Genomic DNA, 27219 nt, shown 5'->3' with positions numbered 1-27219 from the left:
TATCGTTTTAACCTTAATTCAAGATAAAGAATGTGCTGTATTCTTGAGCTTCTATACATAATAACTTTTGTCAGTTAAGAAAAGGAGAGGTTACTTTCTCAGGCTGGTCTACCAGAAGCCAAAGAATCTTGAAAAATCTCCAAATACGCTGGGGATAGTTGACGACACATAAAAGCAGTCATTTACTGCCAAAGGGGAAAGATTTCATTGACTTTGGTTTCGCACGTCTCTGCACCTATTAGAATACAATGCTTTTATTGCATTTGGTAATGCATTTAGTGATCCGAAGCAAAATGAAGTGAATGGAAGGGGTCCCAAAGGTTTCAGTGAGCTTTGAATGGGAATTTTTTTCTGCACAGATTGCTCCCTGGGGAAGGAACATGCATTCATCAAGCACTGTGCATTAAAATAACACAATAAGAATGCTATGCAACTGTGCAAAGCACAGTTGCTACCACTTACTTGACTTAAAGTGTCCTCAAATGTTTTGCTTTATGGCATTAGAAGTAATTCAATTTCTTGGACTGTTGATGTTAAGATTTGGATTATATAAGTGTTTTAAGAAGAAAGCAATCTGAAAAATACCCAATTACTAACACAGGAGAGAACTCATTATTCTTTCAAATGTCTCTTTTGAAAATGCTTTAAAACTTTTGATTTTGTTGATTCAACAAAAGGGAAGCTGTTTAAAAATAAATAGAAGAGCAAGAGAATGGTCACTCAATGCTCTGAAGAAAAGAACTGTTTTCTAACACATCTCAGTAACCCTGTGCTATTGTACCTTGATATCCTTCCCTTTATTTCCTTATACACAGCTGGGACCATAAAACATGTAAAGTATATTCTATATCTCTGTGTCCATTATGATACCCAGACGTTCCTTAGTCCATATTTTAAAGGAATACATACCCACATTTTTGTGCCGTGCATCTGATACTTCCAGAAGGCATTGGATCTATGCACGTGCTGAGTATTGCATGGATGTACAGTAGGTTACGTCACATCCCTGATTTGTCTGCCATACAATTTCCCTGGATAGATGAAATCCAGCAAACCCTAGGTGCAAGTGAGCTCCCTGGTTCACGCACAGGACTCGCATAGAAAGCTCAGGGTTTCCTGGGGGTTTCATTGTGGATGTGTGGTCACACTGATCACCCAGCTGTCAACCAGGCTTTCTGCTCAGCTGGCCAATCAGCAAGAGCTACTGGTGTAGCTGGGTGCACAAACATTTATCCAGCCAAAGTTTCTAAGTGGAAAATGATGACACAGCCAGAGGAATTTGGACATAGTGTATCAGATGTGGGTAAGACTTATATACATGAACATGTGGGAAGGGGAGCTGATCACAGGAACCCTGCTGATTTGGATCACCATTCCCCAGCATCCCAGCAATGGATTAGCCAAACTGGAGGTAGCGTACTAAACCCCAGCTTTCTGGCTGAGTTCCTTACCACCCCCTAACACAGCCAGTAAGGGTAACTCTGGTTGCAGGACCCCTCACTACTCTTCTGCAACAAACACAAAATAATATCATCACTATAAAAGAGGCTGACACGATGGTGAATATTTCTCTGCAGATACTTCTTATACAGAAAATTATTATCTCATGTCCGTGAAGGAAGCAGGACACAGTACTGCTCAAACAGGCACTGCAGGTCTCCCTTCCTAGAACAGAAGCTTTGTTGGGATGTAAACTTTCTCATAGTTTATGCTTAACTTCTGTAAGAAATCAACTTTGTAGATGAATAAGGAAAAAGGTATATTGATTTCTTTATTACTATGTTGCTGATATTAGAATTCAACCCTATATTCTCAGCCAGAATTTCAAAATACTCCAAAGATAATAATTCCACAGAAATACTACAAAATTTATGAAAGAAACATAATTATAATTCATTTGGAAGAGGCTTTCTAGATGTTTCTCTTATGTGCAGAAAACATAAGCCTCAGCTAGAATTAATTTCTTTTCTTTTCTTTTCCTTTCTTTTATTTTTTCTTTTCAGCAGTCTCAATCTTATCTTTAATTTTCAACAACTGAATGCATAATGTCTGTGTTGCTGTGACCTGTCATTATGAAATCTGTATATCAAAATGAATATTAGTTATTAATATGGAAAAGAGCAGTTTTAAGCAAACATGCAATCTTATACCAGGGCTGAGAACAATGTGTGTGTAACTACTTCTAAACAGCAACACTTTCACCGTTTAGATAGTAACTTGGAAATGGACAAAAAAACTAACCAGGAATCTTATCATAATTCTTCTTTGCCTTTTTTTAGGTAAAGGAATTTTTCCCTTTAAAGTTGATGAGTTCTGATTCTTTGTTATTTTTTTGTGGTAAAGCTGTACTAAAATAAAGAAGAATGCGAAGAAACTCTTGGCATGAGGCAGCGGGTAAATTAAAGCTAAAGTTGAGCTGTATGCGTGTTAATAAGAATAAGACAAAAAGAAGGTTGGGGAAAAGATATAACTCTTGTATTCAAATCTAGGCTGCTTTTACAGAGCAAAATTGCATCTGTTTTTTTTTTAGTACTCTCGCAAAAATAACTCTTCTGTCATGTCTTATTCTGTTAGATATCTATGCTTAGAGCAATTTTTAAATGGATGTTTTATTGACAGCCTGACTTCCTGTGTTTTGGCAATATGTAGACAGGACTTAAAAAAACATTACTTTTAAAGAGCCATTTTGGGACTTCAGATTTAACACTGATTTGATTCAATTCTTTTCGTATTGTTATTTCTAAATGTATTTCAGCTGGACAGATTTTATTAAGAAATACAATTTTGGTATTAAGTAACAGATGAGGTTTTAAAATAGCTACACATCTGCAACTGCAACAGCCACAGCAAGAAAAGCTTGCTTCTTTGTGCAAGGAATCAGACGCTGGTGATATGAGACCTGTATGGTGACACATGGTTATACAGCTACATATGCACACAAAGCCTGTTTTGAAGCACTTTTGTTTTGGTCAGTCCCGTTTCTTTAGGCACCTGAGTCATCCGAGGTGGGAGTCGGCTGGCAGAGATACTAGCATTTCCTTAGAACCACGTTTTTAAGTCAACTGGCACACCTTCAACAGCCCCCAAAAGGATTAACTCACTTATATAGAGACGAAAGTACAGCTCAGCTGAAATATACAGTGCAATCGCAACAACTGGATGTAGCCTGACTGAAATAAGTGTGCTAGGCTCTCTGGTGAGGTACTTTTCCTTACTGCCTATCTTCTGCCAAAGGAATACAGCAGAAAAGGAGAAGATGGAGAAAGGCCAGAACATTGTCGTTCTCTGACAGCTGCTGAGGTAAATGTATTTAATCCTGAGGCTGGAGAAGACCCTCTCTGATAATCAAATAGCCACAGTCAACATATCCTGTACCTTCCCATTTCTTCCAGTACAGTAGAAACCCAGAAAATTATTCAGCAAATACTTTTCTACGCAAACAAGGCAGAATACAGAAGGAAGAAACATTTCAGCTGGATCAAAGGCCTATGATGAAAAGTCTTTCTAAAGTTTAGCATTTTGGGCATGCTAATACTGCAGAGTTAATTGGCAGGGTATGTTTGCCCAGTTGGAAATGTGCGTGGAAATCTCCACTACAATGATTGTACCATCTCTAATTCTCAAGCCAGTTAGTATGGAAGAAACTTGGAATATATGACATGGAGTCATGTTGTACCATCTAGACAGTCTTCAGTGACTTCAAACTTGCTATCTACAGATTCTAAATGCTCCTTGCCAAGATCATCTCTTTGTTGACTTTCTTTTCAGAATTTTCTCTTGGTAATACTGACTGAATTGTCTAAACAACGTTTAAGAAATTAGCCATTTGAAATTCTGAGTTAATATATGAAAGGCTTTCAGTTTGCATGGAAAATTATACATATCTCCAAGTGAACAAGTGAAGCTGAACCAACTGTTGTAGTCAACAGATTTTTAAGTGATACTTTCTCATTACCAACAGAAGAGTAACACAATCTGTGCAGTTTTTGAAGTTGTCCTATATATGCTCCACTTGAACAAATTACAGTATTTGGAATGAGACTAAATGTGATACTGAGGGTAAAGTAGAACAAAATACAACATGCATCTTGGAACAGTTCGTGATCTATACAAACACTTAAAATTTGCGCTTTTCATTGCTGTTATGATCCCAATCCCTGTAATGCTGGACTGCTGTAAAGAGAGCTCTTCACAAACTATAGTTCATGACTCCTTAGACTGTTGTAAACTGACCTACCTCTGAGCTTTCTTCCAGAAAATTGTACAAAACCTGAGCACGCACATGAAATTCTGCTGGGAATGCTATCAGCAGAAGCATTCAGGCTATGCCTATGCTGAAAAGAGCTGTCAGCCTGACTAAACAAAGAACCCAGTCTGTAATCTGTAAGCACATCTACAGCATCTGGCCTGGATTAAAAAGACCACAAAATTTGACTGAGAGGATATTTTTGTGCGTAGACAGGGTGAAGGTCTGCAGACAACAGTTGAATGAGAGTATGGACAAATTCTGCCGTGAGGCAAAGACATCAGCAGTTCTTCACTGAAAAGATTCTCCAGAGAAACATTCTAGGTGTATACATGTTACATATATGTATTTTATACATATATATATGCACATTTTAGTGTATATTTATATATCCAGTGGACTAAGAGCCATATCTAGAAACACCAATATTTGAGAGTCTAACAGTCCAGAAAAGACCAGAGTTTATAAAGTTCCCAATTAGATAGAATGTCCAATTTTCATGAAAGTGTTTCCAGAAATCCAGTCAGGTACCTAAATACTTCAGAACATCTGGCTTCTAAATGCTGAAAACTAAGTGTCAAAATCAGTAGAAAGTCATTAAGAATCCGTACTGTTGAATCCTCCAGCCATCCCGCAAACCAGCAGAAACCTGCCTTAATCCAAATGCAAGAGTATTGCAACACTTTAACATCACACTGCTACTGCTTTCTCATCTATCCTTATCAGATGCATATTTACACAGATCTTTCAGAAACTTCAAAAAGCAGTACAAATATTTCTTGTTAATAACAAATCAGTGGTATAAAACGATTTCCTTACTTTTGGGAGGGAAGCTCTCGATCCTGAGCTTTGCGTGGTCATTGTCAGAACTGTAGTGATACCCAGTGCAACTCTAGCTGGAGCAGCATCCATGTTGATCCAGAAAGAAACCCAGGACAAAATGACAATCAGCAGGCTAGGAATGTACATCTGGATTAAATAGTATCCCATCTGACGCTCCAAATGAAACTTGACTTCAATGCATGTAAACTTTCCTAGAACATGAAATTACTTTCATAAATGCTTTTTGCACATTTTTAGCCTGTTTTCTGAACATAAGTTAGATGTGTGGCCTGTTTCACCTAACACTGTAAACAGGTCCTGGTACACAAATGCAAGTTAGCCATTTGTTGCACACTGGTTTGAGGGACACACAGGACCCCTGAAGCAGGCTGTGCACAGTTCTTCATGTTATCTGAGAAAACAAATATTAGCACAGTTGTTTCACCTCCAGAAAATCTAATGTAATGCTTCTTTTCTCAAAATTTAATGAGATTTTACTTTAGTCAAATATAATGTTTAGTATTAAAAGGGGACAGCATTTTGCTCTTTTAATGATGTAAAATTAAGGAAATGTACTTAAACTGTAAACTACTAATCTCATAATCCCATGGTAGATCACACCCCTTCTCATTCTGGCCATGTCGTTTACCTGTGTCTGTGGATTATGTCTCGCAGTAGAATCAACTCAAAGCTTACTTTGAATTTTGCCAAAAGTCTAATTCCAGGAAACCCACAACAATCTCTTGTGGGAGGTGAGTGATTCTTCAAACAACAGATAGCTGCTCCACAGGGGTAGCAGAAGACAGAAGTTTAGGATTGCCTGATGGCACAGCTAGTCATGCAGTGGGGGATGCAGAGTCCTGAGTTGCAACAACTCATCAGATACTAATCCACTCACTCTGTGCTGCTTTCCAAATTACTGTGGTTTAGGTACTGTGAAGGCTCTCGCTCAAGGCAGACTAACCCGAGTACAAGAAAGTCAGTTGTTCCTGAAGTGTCATGCTAATAGTTTCAAAGGTCCAGTTTTGTGCTGGTTGGTCAAATTCATGAAGCTGCATTGTTCCTTGTTTGTCCTTTCAGGGGAAATTAAATTTTTTGCACCTTTTTTGTGATGTACGCATATTTTTCTGCTAGTCTAGAAAGCTGAACAGCAGGGTGCAAGAGTTGTCACAAAGGACAATGCAGAGATTGTTTGACAAAGAGAGGAGGGAAGAAGTACTGAAAAATACCTTTTGACAAGGTGGAAACTCTAAAATGAATGACCAGACCTGTGACCCTAAAGGCAGATGCTGAGACCTGGGTAGCGACTGATCCTGACCAGCCTGTCCATACTGACCAGTCTGTCCATACAGAAGGGGACTTGAAAGGGGTGGGGTGGCCACGTGTGGCAGCAATGGAATGAGACTAGCCCAGTTTGTTGAATGCTCCACAGATTCCTGTGGCACAACCTGGACAGTGTGGGTAGGAGAAGGCTGAATAATACAGCTTTTATCCACATTTTAATTTCACACCAAACCTGAGGAAACATACTAGAGAGAACACAGTGAAGTGGGTGCCTGCAGGCAAAGTTTTCTTTTGCCCAAATTCCGCTTTTCCGTTCCCCTTGCCAGGCTACACGCTTTTAACTTTTGCTAACTATGCATTTATTTTGTTTAACTACACGTAATGGGAGCTACTACTTGGCATTTTTATCCTTTGTGGGGAATTGCCCGGGGTATACAAGGAAACTGTTGCACGTGCTCTCCCTTCTCTCTTACTTTCAGTGTTTGACCCTGCAAACTTGTTATCTGACAGTAATTAGAAAAGCAAATTAATCCAGTTATTTAAAGTTTGAGTCGTGTGGTGGGAAACGGCTAAGTTTTGTATCAGCCAAATTACAAATGGCTAAGCTCTGTCTATTGGAAGTTACTCTCAATTATCCCCTTTAAGCATGAGAAAAGACGAGAAGTCACAGCAGTCCCCCTTTCCACAGCACTTGGACTGTGGAATCACAAAGTTTTCCTTCCTTGGCACTTGGGGCCCCAAAATGAGAAGCTGCATTTATAAAAATTAAAAACAGTAATTTTCTCCTCATAACAAATGAATGCAATTAATTTTGGCAGAGGCAGAACCTCTCACATTGTGTTATTTCACAGAGCGAAACAAATGTATTTGATGCAACAAGATTGGCTCTTACGCTGAAACGATGAAAAAGCCATTTTAGATGAGAAGAAGGATTATATCTAATCCCAGCAAGCACCCAGCAAACTGTTCTCTAAATGCTGTCCCTATTGAATAAACTCCAAGCAGCTGAATCAAAATTTTAACAGAGTTCTCTCTGCTCTGTAAAGCTAAAGATAGAAAACAGAGCATTTGAAACTTCAAAATAGCAAATACAAGAAAAAACCTTGGCGTATTAAACAAACATTTAATTTCACAACATTTCATGTCTGTACGCTATTCAGATCAGCAACGAAAGCATTGTCCTTTCAAACACTACATGACATAAATTAGACCACACAAAAACTGGTGAAAATTTGCTATTTTTCCTATTTTTCCTCACTGGCAATTTTATATGTTGGAGAAATAAATCAAGTTCAGAAAAATCAGTACTTTAAAAGTGATGAATCAATATTCAAGAAAATATTCCGTTTGTTCAAAAACTTTTATTTTAAGGAAATCAAAACAATTTCTTTAATGAAATTGAAAGAAATTTGCAAATTAAATATTTCAAACAAAAAGGGAGAAAATTTCTTTTTTTCTTCAGATTTAAAAATAAGTGTGGCTGATTCAGACTTTAATTTCTTTTTCTTTTTAGTTTTACCCATCATTTCCCTTTACAAATTGACAATAGATACCATTAGAGCAATTAATAGAAAAAAAAAAAAAAGAGTAACGCTCACCAGTATTGTAATGTTTTGTGCAATAACCGAGTTCTTTATCTTCTTTCAAAAGAAACTGTGGCAAGGTCAAACCCTCTGCAACTTGCACAGGTCCATCACTTAGCCATTCAAATATCAGATCATTCATAGTGTAGCCAACTACAATAAAGAAATCAGAGTTTGTTAGATGGTAGCCAACAAGAAAACATCAAAACCAAATATTGTTATGCCTGAAAAGCATGTCTTTTATTGCAATACATGTTATCTCTGTTGTATTTTTAAACTGTCTGATTAACAACAGAATTATTGTTGTTACTTACCAGTTACTATTTCTGCACTATTACTCTATCAAAAACAACAAGTAACACTGTTGTATTCTGAAATACTGCCTTAGTTTGCCACTAAAAAATAATTTTTCTGGCCCATCAAAGATACTGCTTACAACTGAACCATCATTTCTCTGTGCCTATGCGTCAGCCTGTATTTTGCATTTTTTTCGTCATTTTTGGTGATGGAGTCGGCATGCACGAACAAAACAAGGATTTCTAGACTGCAGAATGCTGGTCCCTTACTGAAAAGAAAACCGCAGCTTTTGTAAACCTGTGAACATACCAGTGAGAGGAGTGGAGGGGAAAGAGATGTTTCAAGGTACAGTGACGGACAGTTAAAACACTGTACCTTCATGATTTTCTCTTACAAAATTGAAATATTGAGTCTCACCACATAATTACAACAATGTAGCTACTCTCTAACCACTGAATGTTATGGTAAAAACTTTTTCTGTGATAGATAAAGCAATTGGACACTCACAGCTCTCTAGCTGCATTGTACATGTCTGTACATCCATAGGAAAATTCTTCAAGTCCATGGGACAGGATAAGGTTAAAGTAAGCCTAAAATTGAAGGGAAAAAAAAAAAAAAAAAAAAAGACGCTATTGTTAGAAATCTACAGGTTTTATCCAAAGCCCTATATTAAGAGCTTAAAGGATCAAGACCAAATCTTAACACCTCAGAGGCTGGGCTCCCTCTCCCCTCTGAGCTTTTAAGGACATAAGAGCCATGAAGACAGAGTATGTAAGCAAACTGGGCACTCACTGGCTGCATTGGCTGAGTGTAACAGAGACAGAGGAGAAACGTCAGGATAGTAAAGAATGCTCTCCGCTAATGTACCAGTGAAAGGTTTATGTATAATACTGAACCCAAACAATGCAAAAGCTGAAATAACTTATCATGGGACACAGATTTTTAACCTTTGTTTTGGAAAAGCAAAGAAAGGAGAAAACAACCATGGGTTTTTTTCAAGAGAGTGCTTTTCTTGTGTGAGGTGCATTTCAAACCCTGCATTCTTGCCACTTAGCCATTAAAAGAAAGAAAAAAACATCATACAGTAAAAGCTAGAATCACACAGCATTAAAAGATAAAGCATGCAGATAGAAGAAAGTAAGCCTAAAGGAACATTATCATACAAAGTAAATTTCTCTTTTTAATTTTTCAGTTGTTATTGTCCCAGATAAAGCATAATTTAACTTCGATAAGAATGTTCTTAATGTTTCTTTCTTTCTTTTTTTTTTTTTTTTTAGTTCATTTTACTATTTCACGTTTGATTGAAATCTGTTTCAAGACTTCTCCTCTGCTTTATTTATTTTCATTTTTGTGGGGGGAGAAGAAACAATTTTTAACAAACTGAGATACAGAGATGACATAATTACAAACAACTAGCTGCTTTGAAAAACAGAAGGGTTGTTAAGATTTTGGGTTAAATTTTATAAAAAGAGAACATTTTTATTTCAGACTACCTTAAGCATAGAAAACATTTTGACATAAAGAAAGCACATAAATAAAAATCTCTGCACCCATTTACCATCAAGGATGAGAACTGATTTTTCTGATTTGAAGGTACACCGAAACATTAACACAGTACAATGAGAATAATTTTTTGATTATGACAATGGACCCATGGGCCAGCTGCTAACCTTGAAAACACGTTGTCCCACTGACAAGTGTGATCTCTATGGAGAAATACTTCACTAAGCTGTGTCTCCTGTGGTAATTTTGTGCTTCTCACCACATACAGCTGATTCACACTCTCTCAGTCTGTTTCTTCACCACATGAATTTTTGGGGATGGTCTGACTGGGCCTTCTACCCTACTGTCCTGCAATCCAATCACTATGACAAGAAAATTATATTTAGGTAGCTGAGATCAAAATGGTCTCAGCCTGATCAAAAATCATGTTCAACATCACTGCTTTTGTCTACTTGTGGGCTACCTAGAGAAAGTCACATCATTTTCGTCTTGACACAATCTTCAGTGTGGAAGATGGTTGTATCAGGAAATTGGAGATCAGTTGCCTGTGGCCGCAAAGTGCACTGAGATGAAGAAAAGCCCCCAGTAGTCTTCTCAACACCACCACAGTAAATAAACTTCCATTTAACCTTTGGGAGCAAATAGCCTAAGCATTAAAAAAAAATTCATCATCTAGAGAAAAAAAGTATATCTAGTAGTCATATAAATGGCATTGAAAATCCAGCCTTTACTCATTTAAATATTTTAAGCGCCCTGCAAATGTTAACTAGTCTCAGTTTTACAAGGTAATTTCCTGCATTAAAGACCGAGCTAATTAAACTGCTAATCCTCAGTATTAACAAAAGACTGCTTCTACATTTTTTCTGAAATGTTGCTATATCAAACCCTCTTCCTTCTTTTCAGTCACCTTCTGTATATGGCTTAGATGTTTTAAGTTCATTTCAAACACGTCTTTGTGCAAATACAGCCTTTCTAAATATGTCATTTTTTTTTTTATTCATTGAAGTAGACATGACTTATCCACTCCTCAGATTTTACTGACTGTCAGGTGTGGACTGCACACTGAGTTTGTTTCCTTCCCCCTTCATCCCTTTCTACTCTCCCAAAACCTCAAAGGATCTGGCAGTTTGACTACATACATGGGCATGTGGGTCTTTTGTTAGTCTAATATCAAACTCATGAGAAAGTGAATATATCCAGTCTCAGCTTTCAAGCCTTACGGGGAAAAATTGATCTGTCTCCACTAATACTAGGTAGTTATATCAATTTATTTTTTTTCTGGAGATGTGCTGAGAAAATACTCATTAAATAAGTTCACACAAAGGTTAACAACTTTTCTTTCTTTTCCTAACCGAAGGTGTCATTTAGGAAGACTAAATTACTCTCTGCTTACCCTGACAAATGGAAAATAATTTCTATTCACTGTATTGACAAGGCTAGGTCAAGAAACCATGCCCTTATAGCTTTACCCCTACTTGTTGTTCATCTTGACAGAGTAGCCATTCATAGTTAACATCTTGGACTCCATAATCCCTTTTACTAAGAGTAATGCAAGTGTTGAACCCAATGCTTGTTGCCTGGAATCTTCCACGGATTCACTGATTTTCAACAAGATTAGTATGTGGTAAGTGCTCAGTTGCTGCAGTCTGAAGTAGCTCCACTGAAGACCATGGTGGTGGGTCAATATACAGCAGCTGACTCTTTTTCAGTAAAAATATGATCCTGCAAGTGTTTCCAAACCCAGGTGCCATGTCACTACTTGCATGTTTACATTAAGAAGGAAAAAGGATCAGAAATGGGAAGTGTTAGACAGATATAGCTACCCACATTGACTATAACAGTGTCATTGACAGAAAGTGTTTCAGAAAAATTAACTTGTCTTACACTTGGCAAATTCAAGAACGTTCCCTGGAGCTCTAGTGAAAAGTGCAAGTTTAACTGGCAATTACATTGATGAACAATTTAATAGTTCATAAAACAGAACAAATTACTATAGAACAATTATTTTATTTTTCAGGCACCCTGCCATCAAGGCGTTTGAAATGCATAAACAAGAGCTTTGGTGGTGCAGCACCATAAAACACCGATGGGAAGTGTTTTATGAACATTCTGTAAAGCTGAACAGAGAAGCAGTTGACCAAGGACTTGGATTTGTCTTCAGTTACCTGAGCACCCTTTCCCCCCTTCTAGCCAGGCTCAGGTCACATTGCTCTCTCAGGGAGAGCTCTGGGGTTGGGCATGTTATATTTTCCAGCTGAGCAGACAGGGGTCATGTGGGAGCACAAGAGTCACATCTCCAGCGCCCCAGCACTTCAGGCACAATGCCAGGGCCAGCAAGCCGGCCCGGAGGAGAGGTAAAGTTGCTCTTTTCTTTCCCTCCCTACTCCCTCACCCATTCCGCAGTCAAGGAAGAATCAAGCCCTAAAATAGCACAAATAGCGTATGAATAGAAAAACTGCAGAATCAGAGCCAGAAAACAAAGAATGAACAATTAGCCGGCACTGTGACAAAAAATAATAAAAAAAATAAATCAATAATATTACTGAGCAATGCTGTGGCAGAAACAGGGCTGTAATACAAGCACTCCAGTGCAGCATTGCCTGCCGTAAACTTTGGACCCTCTTCCTGAGGATTCCCTCACACACTAGGTAAGTCCTTCTGAACAGCATCTGCTGATACTTTAAATGCCTTCAAAGCGCAGCAGGCACTGCCCAGATTTCTTCACTCAGCATTTCATTCAAACCTCCCTCTTTCATCCCCTGGTTTCACTAGAACGTCCTGAGAAATCACTCAGGCTGTGGGTCTGTCTCTCTTCTCACCCCAGTTCAACAACTTTCATTTCTGGTCACCCCAGAAACCCCCTTACAGGATCATTCAGAGGTCTGTGTTTCCCATTTCTGCAGGCAGGAAGGCAAAAGTCCTTCAGGCTGCAGTCTCCTTTATCATAGAAGCCAAAACCAAGCTCTTTGACATCTAACCCCCAAAGCAACACCATCAGTGGAGGGTAAGTTCCTTTAATAAAAAAAAAAAAAATCAATAGTAGTTAAATGTTTGTAAACAGATTATTCTCAAGATGATCTCCAATCCTATTCCTTCTCTTAGGGATTTTGAATGCTGATGCTCATCACCATCATACCAATTCTCTGATAATCTTACAACACTACGAAAATGCTTCAGAGTACTACATCGCTCGCGGATGGTCTGCAACACAAAACTGAAGAACTGCTAGTATCATATTAAACTCTTAAGGAACTGAGTCCACACATTACATAAGCCAATAATATTTTTTATATATTTAAGAGATTATCTAATTTTAACTGTGATTTGACATATTGCCGTATCTGCAGCAACCCTTAAATCGTATTCTAACCCACTTCTTTACAAGCAGCTATCATTCCTTAGCCTGTTGTGTTGCAGCTTACCCGAAACTTCCCTTGATCTCAGCGATAACTATCATCCTGGAGGAGGACGCTGATCCCACAAGAGAGAGGCCCTGTGGATCACAATATGAGGTATCTGATGACAGGGAAATATCATTTTCATTAATTATCTTGCAAGAGTGGAGGTTTGTGAGCAGGCTACAGAAAAACAGTCTCCTCGTAGAGATTTTTCTGATAATAAATAACTAGGGTCAGTCTTATTACGTATAGAAATACTGTTGGGAATGTAAATAGTCCTGGAGATAAGGGTACAAGTCCCTTCCATCTCCAGAAAAAAGGCATGATTATCTCCTCACAAGCACGAAAAGCAACAAACGCCTCACCATGAGTGGGCATGGTATCAAAAATAAGATTTTGTTCCTATTCTTATCCCTTCGTTCTTTCATGCTACACCCATCTGCACCTCAGCTGTTGGGATAGGAGACTTCACAATCTAGGATTTTGCACTGCAAATACTAGAACACAAGTAGTACATACATGGTCACTGCTAACATTGGCTATGTGCCATTTTCATAAAAAGTCTTATAGCTGTGCAAAGCCCACAGTGCTAGGTCTAGTAAGACAAGCAGGATTTTTTTTCAGGATTGCCAATTCCAAAGATGCTATCATAAATTGTAAGACTTCTGGTATTTTTCTTAAAGCTCCAAGCTGACAAAAAAGGTAAAAATATTTTTAATGGTGTATTTTTCTTTGGAAGATTAAATTCCTGATCCTTATAGCGGCTGAAGTAACACTAAAATATTACCTAAGCACAAGCAGACAAAGTTCCCTATTAAACCGGCAGCAGAGATGGAGTTGCACAGCAACCATGACAGCATCGCATGACACAGGAGCAAATGCCATTCAGGCTAGTGGCACTGAAACAGGGAGGAGAATCTAAAATCTCCTTACATTCCTCCCAGCCCCCTCTCGCGAGTGATCTGTGCCTGAAAGAAGAGCACACACACTGTTCATATAACAGAAGAGAAAAAAAAACCCAAATATTCCCAGCGACATTCATCTTTTAAAGGGCTTTTCATTTTGCAGTCCATCTCATTATTTTTTCAGGCACCTGACTCATCATTTAGAATGTCAATTCTGGTAATTTTCACACTCTACAGGCTTTGTCCTGTTAAATGGAACAGTCACACTGTCTCCTTTTTCCCTTAATTTTTGAGGGCTCCTGGAATTCCTCTCTAATATTTGTCATGTTCTGCAGCTTCATTTCTGTCAGATGGGAATGAGCTGAACTCGGGCTTAGAGGAGACATGCAGCCTTCTCTGCTATGGCAAAATGTGAGATGTAGGCTGGAGTTTCAGGTAGTGCTGTTTATGAGCATATTCTCACTCCCTCCAGCTCTTTGCTTTGCTTCATGTGCTGCTTAACAACACAGGAGCTGGCATGGAGTGGGGTGGTGGATTTCTCGTTACAGGCATCCCACTTCTCATTGTAATGCAATCATTGTCTGTAGATAGACAATGCCAGCACATGAGCTGCCAGCAAATGATTTTCCAATTATTGCTCAAGCAAATCTATGAAATTAAATTCAAGCATGGTTTCATGTAACAGTTAAATTCTGTATCCACCTGTTTCCTTCCCATGAAGAACAGTGTTTCATCTCTCCTTTCTCCTCTGTCATTTTCTATCTTACTTTTCCTGCAGTTTGTGTTTAGTACAGTGCTGCTTTCCTCCTGGCATGATGACATTTCTGTTCTAAGCCATATATTCCAATGCAATTGGCAAAAGACCTTCACCCCTGGGACCATGTTCAAGGAAAACATGCTTTTTTGTACCATTTAGAAAGGGCTTCTGCACCTACATCATTTTACACCTAACCTGTAACTGCTCCAATGCATTTCAATGGGTAAAAGGAGTGATTGGTCACTAGCAATCAAGGACAGGCATCGCCATTACCCGTAAGGTGAGCAGGTACATAGACATGTGTCTTGGCTATACAACTACCCCATTGACATAGACATCCAGAAGCAACCACCTGCCAATATTTTTTGATCTTGTCAGCCAAAAACAACTTTATGTGTACAAATTGGTCTCCAGCAGCACTTCCCACTTTTTTACTTAGAACAAAGTCTTCCTTTTTATTTGAGACACAGGAGTACAGGGCTATACAAGTGACATCTTGGGCCATCAAGTCTGGTCATCTGCTATCACACACAGTCACATCATCTAATCCCTTTCAAAAATGATCAAGGTTAATTTATGATACTTGGCCATGTCCTCCCTGATATTTCTGTTGGATTATTGTCTAGGAATTCAAGGTGTATATGGCTGGAAGCTTTGTAACTTCCACTTTAAGCTTACTTATAACCAGTTCAGTGCCATTTGTTATCCTGGTAGCATTGTTCTTCAGTCTAAGTAGCTCTTCTGCTATGTTTTTGTTTACCTCACCTCCAGTGCTCTTGTGTGTTGTGCCAGCTGGAGATGTGCACAGCATTAGGGGAAGAAGTTAGGCAGTACAGTACAGATATAAAGTCCATACCCCTACTTTGCTCTAAATGCCTTATGAAGTGAAAAAGCAACTAATTTTGTGTCATTAAAATGTAAATTATTCTTTCCTTAAGCAGGATCATCAATGGGGTTTTGACAATAGTTGTGCTAGCTGCATAACAAAGTACCCGCATTAGGCTTTATTATTTATTTAGTAGGTTTTATTATTTGTTATGCAAAACAAGTACTTTAGATACAACAGAAAAATAAGAGTATTGGAACACAGGTCTAGCTCCTCAGTCTGAATTTGTAGATTGGGAGGGAATGAGAAAGAAGGAAGTGGGTGATGGGAGGGCACAGTTAAAAGAGTGTTAGGAAACCATTCCAAAGGATGAGAAGAATCTCAGGCCATCTAATTAAAAGACCCCAAAAAGGAAGGGGAGTGGAGGTGGAGGGAGAGGCAGGAGTAACGGCAAGAAGGAAAGAAAAAGGACAGGTGAAAATTGTGCAGCTAATGATAATCCAAGGACGTTGGGTTCAGCCGTAATGAGAACAGCTGCTTGTCCCACAAAAAAGGCTGCAATTTATTAGCCTCTGAAACCATTGTTATTATTGTAATCATGCCCATGGGAAGACAAATTTGTCAAGTTCACTGGACTCACACAGCATGCAGCCACAATTTTGGAAGTCACTGTGTCCCAATAAAATTGTGCAGTTCAATAAAGTTTAGTGATTCTAACATTATTTATATAATGTCTGTAAGGCTTCTGCCTATGATATACAACAGCTGTCAAACCCAAAACTTCTTTAGATATGTGCTCTATTTCAGTTAGCATTTCTGCATTTATTATTCTTCCATGTTTCTGTTTGTTTTAAATGTGGAAAATTTACTTTGAGGTATATGAAGACATTTTACGCTTTTGGAGAGTCAGGGCAGTGAGCATGGGACAGTGTATGGTTTTGCCAACTGAAGAACTAAATAATTTTCTCTGAAAATATTCTTGTGCTGATTGACATTAACTGCCAAGGGAAAATCCCCATCTTGTCAGTATCAGTATTGTTCTGATAGGGCCTGAGGTAATAAATTCAATTGTGTGAGGTTGGAGAGAGGGGTTCCTACATAGTAAACAGTAGTGTCAATCATGATATCAGTCTCTCTGCTTCCCGCTCTACTAATCTGTCATATGGAAAGACAATGCTGCTAGTAAAGTCCAAATCCTCTTAAATCCCAACATTAGATCGTAAAATAAAATTGAAGTCATCAAATTAAAGCGTAGGCAGCACGCAGAGCTGTAGAACACAACATTTCCTACCACTCTGTTAGGCTAGACTGTGCTGTGCCATGGGTGATTTACATGCAACCATCTCATCAGGTGTAAATGGAGCTTCGTTACCCTATAGCTGCTAAGGTCCGTACTTCAAATTGCTTTAGAAAACCCATGCCTGACTTTACTGCAACATGGAAACATATTCTGTAGCAGAAATGTGAAAATCTAAGATCTGATCTTGTTTAAACCCAGAATATTTCAGAAGGACAGAGGACTTTTTGCCCTACGAATATTCTGTTGCAGAGGGACTAGCAGTGTTACCCATGTATTTCCTTAGTCTGCTTTGTATTTCTTTCCCATAGGACAAAGAACACGAGTACAGAGGAGACCACAAAGCACAGAAGTTTCACTCAGAAAAGCTGAATTATAAAAGTGCTATAGATTACTTCTGATGATTTACACGAGGGACATGGTAGTCAGAACTTGTAATATAACCCAAAATGGTGTGTGGGGTGGTGAGGGTGCAGGGGGGGTTTTACTCAGAGCTCTGTCACTCGGCACTACGGCCACACTAGGAAGAGCTGATTTTGGAAACTCCCAAGTAAGGCAGCTGGCACAGGAGACGGAATTGCAAATAAATGTGCTGTTTTCACAGATACTTCTCTTTGGTTGCATAAGCAGGCAAGGGCTTTTGGATGTGCCAACTCATCCTGTCAGCTACTTGTTGCCGAACAGAGGGGCTAGTAATCACCTCCAGAACAGCTGCACAAATAGAAAGTGATCTAATAGCTTGAATTTTCTCTGTTTTGTGGTGCCCTAACAGCACAGTACTGCGCTCTGTTAGACACTCTGCCCTCGTCCATAATAACATTTAACACTTAAATCTAGGTCAAGAGTTGAAACCAAGAGAAGAACTAATTTTCTACATAACTGTAACATTTCTTGTACAGTGAAGATAAATAAAGACAGAAAAACAGATATTTTGAAAGACTCGAGGAAATTCTTCCTAAGTATTTCATTGTTCTTTGAACAGGAATAGAAAAACGAGGGAGAAATGTAATTCACGAATTTGCACAAATCTCCTCGCTAGAATTCCATGTGGCTCTTGTCAAATTATGCAACATGTTCTAAAATCTTTGCATATTTTAAAAAAATACAAAGTAATCTGCTTTGTAACTCTTTCTGGCTAAATGCACTTACACCACATTTCAGAGCATAGGTCTACAATCTTATTGGGCAATCAGGAGTCTTTTCTGGAGCAGCAGGTTAAAGAAAAGAAGTTACAGCCCCTTTACCTTCCTGACCAATATATTCTAGGTTCAATGACATGGATCAATATCACAGTTGGGTTATATTACCTTCTACATCAAGCTCACGTGGCTGACGTGCACTGAAAATATTAAAAGGCGAGCGAGGCAATTAGTGCAGAAAAAAAAAAAAAAGCCGAATCTTAAATAAAACCATTCCGTTTTCTATCACTCTGCTAAAATAAGCTTTTTGGCAGATGCTAATATTTTGAGCTGGCTGGCAGCCTGAAATGCATTTTTAGGAAGCAGGTAGCACAAATGGGTGTCTTGGAGAGAACGCAAAGCCTCCTGTGAGGTTATTTAACATTTTCCTGATATCCCAGGTGTCCACAGTAGGCCAGAGAAGATACCATCCTTGCCCCCAGAACACAAAATCAGTGAAGTAGTGTATACAATGCAAAATCCAGGTGTAATACAGAATGTGAGTGCCAGGAATAGGATTCTCGGTATCGTCACAGAGCACTGCCACTTTTTCCACTAAATCCAATACATAAAGAGATCTTTCATGAACCGGGAGCGGATGAGTCACAGCCATCTAGGGGGTGACATTATGTAGGATCTAATTTTAACTGTCTTTGTTTTTTCAGCATATGAAATATAAACAGCTTAAGCTAATTTTATTGAATACTGCTGTAACAAACCCCTCTTGTTGACTGCTCTCTGCAGAGGGCTTTAAAATAAAAGTTACACCTATTTAACTGTTTTGCAGCTCAAAGAGTGTAACTGACACTGATCTTGACTAAACTGTAGTTGTCTGCTGAACATAACTTCGCTATAGCTGCTGACTTCCCGAAATACACACACCTCTAAGAGCTGTTGTTACATCTCTGGTGGTAATAGCATACATTTGCAGTGCTGAGTAGTGCTGGGTTTCCTTCACTCCCTGCAGTACCCAAAGGTTTAGACCAGTTATCCCCAAAGGTCTAGACCAGTTATCCAGATATAGAGCCTGAGGCTCCATACAGCATATACAGCAAGCTATTTGAAATCAAAACAAATACCAAGGTAGTTGTTTTAGCATGCAGCAAATATCTAAAGATAGGTTTGGACTGCTAAACTTATATGATTCATAGGTGGGTACATCAACCATCAACGACTCTGGCTTTATTTTCTGTAACAACTCCTAGAGAATTAAATATATGTCTAGGAGTCTGCAAGCATGAGCGTTGTAACTAATTATTATAAGGTAAACTATGATGGAAATCTCTGCCATGCCTACCATCACCATTAAATGCAGGATGTCCTATCCCTCACTGAGAGAACGACAAAGAGCCTCATGCTTACCACGGCGTGAGATAAGTCCCAGAGCTAGGCACTGTAGTGGAGGTAACACACAGACCAGACTCTCACTGACCCTTCCATGACTTATCTGAGCACCCACATCCTACATCAAGAGTCTCGTTTTAGAGAAATATGGACCATAAGATCTAGTTGCAGGTGACTCCCAAATTCTTTTCAGAAAGCACAGGGTTGGCCTCTGAGAGCATTTAACAGCATAAGCCGGTTGTACCTCCTGAGTAGCATATTTCCATGTTTTCAGGGCAGTATATAGGGAAGAGAAATACCACTGTCATATAATGCACACACCTTGCTTCTTACTCATTAATTTTCGGCAGCAGTTCTAAACTCATTTTATGCAGAAAGCAGTTTATATTCATGTTAGATTAACTTGACCTTGACTTTATTAAATTTGGAAATATGTCTACACCACTACTTCTCAGACATGTTTGTGAAGTGCTTTAAACATTTACAGCACACTAAATGCTAAATGTTAAATACCACGATGTTAGGTGAAGTGCTATTGGTGCAGCAGTGAAAATGGCAGCATTTAACATTCTCAGTGTACTGAAACCAATCAGTAGAATATTCTTGTTTGTTTCCATGTAGCACAACTAAAAGCAAATGGCAACACACAGATGCATCTAGCCCAGTATCTAGAGAATAAAGACAAGTTTTTCTAATTACTTCTGACTTCAAGCTTCTGTGCTCTGGAAAGTTGTCTTCACTGTAAAGTACTGAAAAATTATATGGCGTGTTAGAGGCGCCAGGTAAGCATCTGTTACTGATGTGCGATTCAAATGAGAAACAATGAGGTTTGCTTAGTAATCCATTGGAATACTGCTTACTCTGCTTCAGATTAACTTGCATTTAGGTGTGGGACTTTTACAGATGTGATATGACAGCTCAAAATATTACTTTTCCCGCATGGACAAATGTCAGGAAAATTATCTATCTGCATTCAGAACAGCACCCAACTGTACTGTTGCCTCCAATAAGATAGTGTCTGATGTCATTCAAACAAACAGATGCATTCATTTCTTTCCCAGGGTGAAACAAGAAATATTTGTAAGTGACAGCATATTTGTCACTCTGCTAGTGCTATTTTCATCCTTATATCCTATTATTATTCCCAAACTGTTCAGGTGTACCAATTTGAAACCTTTCTCAATAAAAAATTAATTTCCACCCTGCTTAATCCATCCACATATTACTGGGTTCTTATCAAGGAATTTCCACAAGAATTAAGTAAACGGAGGAAGTGCCAAGCTATTATTTATTTATTTAGCATCCTAAAGAACACAGCTGTCCTGAACCTGGATGAATAATAATTCCTTAATGAAAATGCAGCTCATGAACAGAATGCCCAGTCAGAAACAGCAGCCTTCTAAACTAATCTGCCTTACAGATGAGTAAATTCACTAAGCCATCTCTTAAACAAATACTATTGTGTTTACTTTCCACAATGCAAGGAAGGCAAAAGCTGAGAAGCATTCCCAGGAACAAATAAAACACAGTAATTACTTTTTTTAAAAAATTTTAAGAGCAATAATACAGTGGTTTGCATCTTTGACTAACTATATTAAGCAATAAAGGGTGCACAGTAAGCTGAATGTCAAATAAATACTGCAGATTATTTGCTGCTGTTTATGCCTGTGCAATGCAACTCTGATTCTCTGCATGTGTCCCATTTCATCAGGTCATATCAAATCATGTTTTGTCAGTGTTTATTAATTCAGCCTAAATCCAGTCACACGATACACACTTCAATGAACTTAGTATGAGAAAATGCTTCCTGTAATTCCAGTTATTTATAAATGTGAATAGATACATCTGATTACCCAGGGACTTGCATGTCAAGTTTATTGCATTTTAAGCATATTTTTACTTCAGTGCTTGAGCAGACATTTAAAATACTCTTCCCCTTTACTTCTACACTGCCACCCACAAACTACAGGGGAGTTGATTTCCTCTCTTTGTAAGAGGAGTGACTTGAGTTAATGCTAATGGGAATTATTGAGGTGTACCACTGAAGTTTTAAACAGCCTCAAGTTTCCAAGACTAAGAAGTACTGCTGTGCCACTTACAGACTATTTTGTGAAAAGTGAAAGCTTAGCAAAGGAACATAAGCAAATTTTCCTTCTACCCCGCTATGATTAAGTCTCATTTCAGTTGTATACATTGGACAACAAAAAATTAAACATGTACATTATGTTCTGTAAGCATAGTTACATCCAGAAAAACAGGGAGTGAGGGGAAAGAAGGGGACGAAGAGAAAAAAATAAAGATAGCTGGTTTACCTGATACTGTACAAAACTTTTCCAGTTTTAAAAATCCTTAGCAACTTGTTGTCTGTCGTGACATCATGGAAGTTTGCTCCTTTCTCATTGGCAAAGAATAAATCTGGCTTCCAAATGGAGTCCAACATAGAGGGATCCAAATCCAAGGAATCATCGGGATATTCGCTGTAAGCCAGACGTGAGTCATTCCACTGCTGTCTCAAAAAAATGTTCACTCTGTAGTCCTACAGAAATGCCATGTAAAAAGGTCACTAAGCCACTTACCAAAACTGGAAGCCCACATTAGCTTTCTTTATGCTCTTAGACTTACTACAGTACCAGCTTCACAGCAAATATTTATGTTTTCCTTTGAACATAAGAGTTCTCATTTGAAAATAGTCTAAAGGCTGTATTGAACCAAACACATACAACTGGTACGCTTTCCAAATCAAAATTACTTCAGTGATTAAAAAAATATTAACTGCAACCTCCAATACAAAATATAACCCTCTCAAATGTTATGGATTTACTCAGAGGTACTTAGAAAGTCAAAAAGCATTGCAGCTAGATAGATACAATTTCAACAAAGATTCTATAAAACTATTAATTTAAATAAATTGCTTCCAATATGTAAATCAATTATTTCTAATGTACTCATGAATAGTTCTAATTCCAGTGAAACCAGATTTGTATAGAAGAAATTAAACCAACACTTCCTATTTACTGTTTATGTCCTTTTTCTATCTACTCTATGCTTTTCTGTGTATGTTTTTTCATTCACTCCTCCCTCTCTTTGCCCCATTAAAATTGTTCTAATTGCACTCTTCTGCTCAGCAGTCTGCTAGTCACAACTAGGAAAGGCAGCAATTACTTAGAGGTTCATACAGAACCAACATAAATGCTGTGTCAAGAACTGGCAATTAAAGGGGAGTGTGAAAAGAGCTTTTAGGGTCTAAACTCTCTGGAGGGAATGGAAAGATGCTGATGTTTATTCTCCTTATCCTGAATTTCCAAAGTCATCAAATAGTTGCTTCTCCCCTAGATTTCCCTGCTCTTGCAGCATATTTACCTGAAATTACTACACTTAAGTTGCTTGTGAATACTTTCTTAGAAATATGTCTACTTTTCCTCTACAAGGAAAATATTTAATAATATTTATATCAATTATATTATTTGGAGGAATATGTTATCAAATAATTCTGCCAACTGTACGAATGCCTTACATTTAGGACTTGCTTTATGGTAGCCGCAGTACATTAAAATGGCAGCACTGTGCTTTTGACTTGGAAGATCTATGAGCTGACCTGGGTTTACTTAGGCCATTGAACTGCATAGTCCAAAGAACTTATCATCCTTGAAATGTAAATAAATATTCTCATTCTGATTAGAGCTGCAGAAAGCAACTTGCCCGATATGCAGAGTCTGTGAACGAGCCCCTCCAAGCTCCATCATTTCCCACCCCTCATTCAGTAAGTTAGTGATGAGGTGTGCTGCTGCCCTGACATAATACTCCTGGCATCCAAAGAGATGCAGTTATTGAACCCAATGGGATGACACTTTACAATCTCACTAGGAACGTGATTTTTCTTGTTTTCTTTATCATTATTCTACTGTTGCATAGACATTAGTCAAAACAGAAATGTCTATTAATCACAGCAAGACAAACATGGGAGAGGTCTCAGGAATAGCACATTTATTAAATATACTTACAAAAGCCTGTATCTGTTTTTCACAAGCCACTGCATTTTTTTATTATGGTGTTGTTTCATACAGTTAAAGATCAAATAGCTACTTGCAGTTCTGAGCTTATAAAACTTTGTCACTTTTTGTGAGGATACACTAACCTTAAGCATACTTTCCCTTGTTTCTTTGTTTTAAAAACTGAGCTTGTCTTTTAAGTTTATATGGGACAGTTCTAATTATAAATGCAGGAAAACATTTGATTTTCAGTCTGGAGAAAAGAAGGCAGTAACTGTCATCAGTTACTGATGACAGAATAAAATTCCTAAAACTAGCTGTGCAACTGCCTTTAATTTTTCTTTGAAATAAGATATATAGTGAAGTCTATGGAAAGCAGAGGGATTTTTGCCCCCATGACATAGAAATCATAAATAATTAAAATCAGTAAGTTATTTAGAAAAATCTAAAACCAAATATTCTTTCGTGAACTTTAGTAGTTAATGATTTAGCTAACAAAAAACAGTCTGAAAAATCCTTATTCATAGAAGAGCTTGCATATGATGATATATATTATACCAAAAGCATGAATAATGACAAGAGGATTACACTATCTTTTTCAATATGTACCTTCATAAATATATGAGAGCCACTACACCAATACACTTGGAAATGCCTTGTCTCTACGAGCTGCTTTGTTAGAAGCAAAACAGCACTGAAACCTTCATTTATGTCTGATAGGCTTTGCATATATATTTACATGTATAGCTATTTTAATAAGAAATAAAAATGGAAATATAACATGTACATCACAAAATCATCATTCGTTTTTTCTCCTATGCTTGCAGTATAAGCAGTTGAGAGAGATGTGTGTTTACACAGTCAGACCTAATCATGTGCAGAATTTTGAATGTACTTTTCCTGTGCTAACATTGTAACTATCTTCTGAAGAAAAATTCTCCTGAGAATGTTATCACAACATGGAGCTTAGGCAGACTACAGTGTGTGTTTTGCAAGTTCCTGAGGGTAGAAGTGGGTGGACTGTAGTAATGCACTCCTACACAACCACAAGTACACCCGCTCCACAAATTCTTTCTGACAGCACCACTGCTCTGAACAAGGAGTGTGGACCTGGAGATTCAATCTCAGTCGCAACACTGATGCCAGCAATAGCTCAAGGCAACTCAAATGAACAGCCATGAGATCAGAGTAACAGTAATACAGTAAAGGAATATTCATCTGATTAGTTTTAGTAGATTCATCTGAAGATTTAGGGACTCAATCCACAGATATACTTAGTTTGTGTTACAGAAATCTGGATAGAAATGGTCTTTCAGCATATCTATGGCCACCAGATTCACTGCCCAATACTGCAGCAAAGCTTGGGGTCCCTTTGGGTCACTTTGGTCTCACCTGCTAAGTGCTACTTTCTGTCTCTGAGCTGATTCTTGACTTAGATCTCAGCCTTCCTCCCATCTTCCCCTCCAACAGCACTGATCAGCCCAGGTGTTGAGTTGGATGTCTGAGGCAAACTGCAGACTTAACTGGCCTTCCATGCATGAGTGGGACTTGTCAACGAGACAACTCTCTCTCTCTAAATCCTAAATATGAATGCTAACTGAAAAGTAGTTCTTTAACGGTACAAAAAAGCATTTGGCTACTTACATACCTAGGCATGCAAGGTGTCTCCAATGACTTCAGTTGGAGTCTCTTAAGCAGCTAAAACTATACATATGAATTAATCAGGATCTAACAAGCTCATTTGTAATTATGTCTTTTCTAGTGGGAAGGTAATATCATACAGCCAGCCACAGCCAAGCTTTTGAAATAAAGGAATGACAAATTTTTCTGCTAACGTAAGTACTCAAAACACAACTGGAGTTTGATGCATTACCCCAACAGAGAACCTGCTGCACAGTGTCAGTCATTGATTATAGGGCATAACGACAATAATAATGTCCTCACAGTTAGTCATTTCTGTAATTAACAATTAGCTCATCAATGTACAAACTGCTCTTAGCTTCTCCTACAGCTGATAGCTAAAAAACCCTGGTCATTAGCAACACTGAACATCTGAATTCTTTGGGACTCTGCCCAGCCTGATGCAGATTACTCATCTGTGATACTCAACTGTAGTCATGCTGTACAGTGAATTTTCTGCTGAATACTGCATGTGTGAATGCTTCCAAAAATAGATACAGATCTTACTGGCATAACTACTTTATTCAGTGAAGTTACTCAGGAATGTCTTTTTCTCTTTCTTTGCAAGTTAAGGCTTAAATAAAAGACAAGTGAATCAATGAAGAAAATTTCCAACAATTTTACCTTGACTCTGGCCTTTTTTTTACTATTTTTATCTTGGTATAATATATATCATTCTAATATGGAAGAAAACCATTTGTTTTGGAGAAAAAAAATCAATTATGATACTGTACCGTATGTGGCTTATAATGCAGGAAGACTAATACAGACACATTTTGTTTCCCTAGATCTTTGGGAACAAAATTCATGAAGACTCTATGGAACTCATCCATTTGGAGAGAACCAGCACAAAACACTGCTTTATTTCTGAATGAAAGGTTTTACCTTTTAGAAGAATATGCTGAACATAAGAGTTGTGCTGGCCTTTCACACAGGGATGAATTTCATCCTGGTGTCTGTCCTAAGCAGAAAAAAAGAAGCTACTCTTGCTAATGTTATTGAGAACACAGCTTACTGAATTTAGTAGGTCTGGGACTGTAATCCTGTTTGCCATGTTCATTTCTCCTATTGAAAACTTCTTTAGACAAATTTTCAGCTCCTGAGTTTCCAATGAGTTGCTGTAGATCATCCAATATATATTATGATAACGTCCCTTCAGTACATATACATGGTTTCACTAAGCATTCCTGTCCCCTGAGACAGGAGAATCTCTGTTGAATTCATAATCCAGAGTTCTAAATGAATCATTTAGTTTTATGTCAAAATCATCCAGAGCACTTTATAAGGAAAAATGAATCCTAGGAGTCAAACAAAACTCATTATTTATCACAAGGGATGCCAACATTTCTACCACATGTTTACATCTATTTCTGAAAGGCAAATGGAACAGTAATTGATGTCTGCCTCTCAGAGCAGTTTCAAAACATTTTAAAACTAGTCACACTAGTCATCATTAAAAAAGTGACAGTATCAAGAAAATCAGTATCAAACCATTGAACAGCATCAAAGAGAAAACTTTCCACACTTTCAGCAAATATTATGAACAAAGCAAAATAAAAAAGCCAACAGTCTTTGTTTTCATCTACTTGAATGTTCGGCTGTTTTCAGCAGAATGTATTAATGAATATTGGAAAGGTGCACATTAACATATTTGATAGAAGGTAAAATGCAATGAGGGGATTTAATCAAAGCAATGAAGGAGTCTAATTAATGCAATCAGCATTAGGTCGTGCAAATATTTTCATTGAATGCCATCTTGTAAAGCCAGTGACGTGCAGGATATTTGCTACTTAACATTATGCTGATGTCTCTATGTTCTAGGATCAACAGACAGACTCCATTCATAGCTATCTCCTCAGAATCCTTTAAACATAGGAAAACAAATGAAGTCTTCCAAAAAACTGAAAATTATGTCTGCTGATAATTATGTTGCATCAAGAAATGTTTTTTCCTGTCATATTTAACTTGATTTTAGTTTTCTTTTAAGGTGTTTTAAAATATTACAGATACATATGCTAAAGCATTAATTTACCTGTTTATTTTATAGGTCTGTATGTTATAGCTCATCATTTATAGAAGAGTCTTTCCCACACTATTTAAGAAAGCAACC

At 37.9% G+C, this 27219-nt stretch overlaps 1 protein-coding gene across 3 annotated transcripts in view; it reads right to left on the bottom strand.

Moving 5' to 3' along the window:
* GLRA2 (glycine receptor alpha 2) overlaps positions 1-27219 on the bottom strand; it is a 130745-nt gene that overhangs the window by 78200 nt on the left and 25326 nt on the right. For all 3 annotated transcript variants that reach the window (XM_086462707.1, XM_086462785.1, XM_086462859.1), the window contains exons 4-7: positions 21753-21976; positions 8740-8822; positions 7951-8088; positions 5066-5280 (exon numbers count right to left, since the gene is read on the bottom strand). In XM_086462707.1, coding sequence (XP_086318833.1) covers positions 5066-5280; positions 7951-8088; positions 8740-8822; positions 21753-21976 — 660 coding nt within the window. The remainder of the gene's footprint in view (positions 1-5065; positions 5281-7950; positions 8089-8739; positions 8823-21752; positions 21977-27219) is intronic.

This window comes from Leptosomus discolor, chromosome 1 (genome assembly GCF_034619465.1).
Source record: "Leptosomus discolor isolate bLepDis1 chromosome 1, bLepDis1.hap2, whole genome shotgun sequence".
NCBI lineage: Eukaryota > Metazoa > Chordata > Aves > Leptosomiformes > Leptosomidae > Leptosomus > Leptosomus discolor.
The sequence above is the reverse complement of the archived record's forward strand: the minus strand, read 5'-3'. Positions and strand labels throughout refer to the sequence as shown.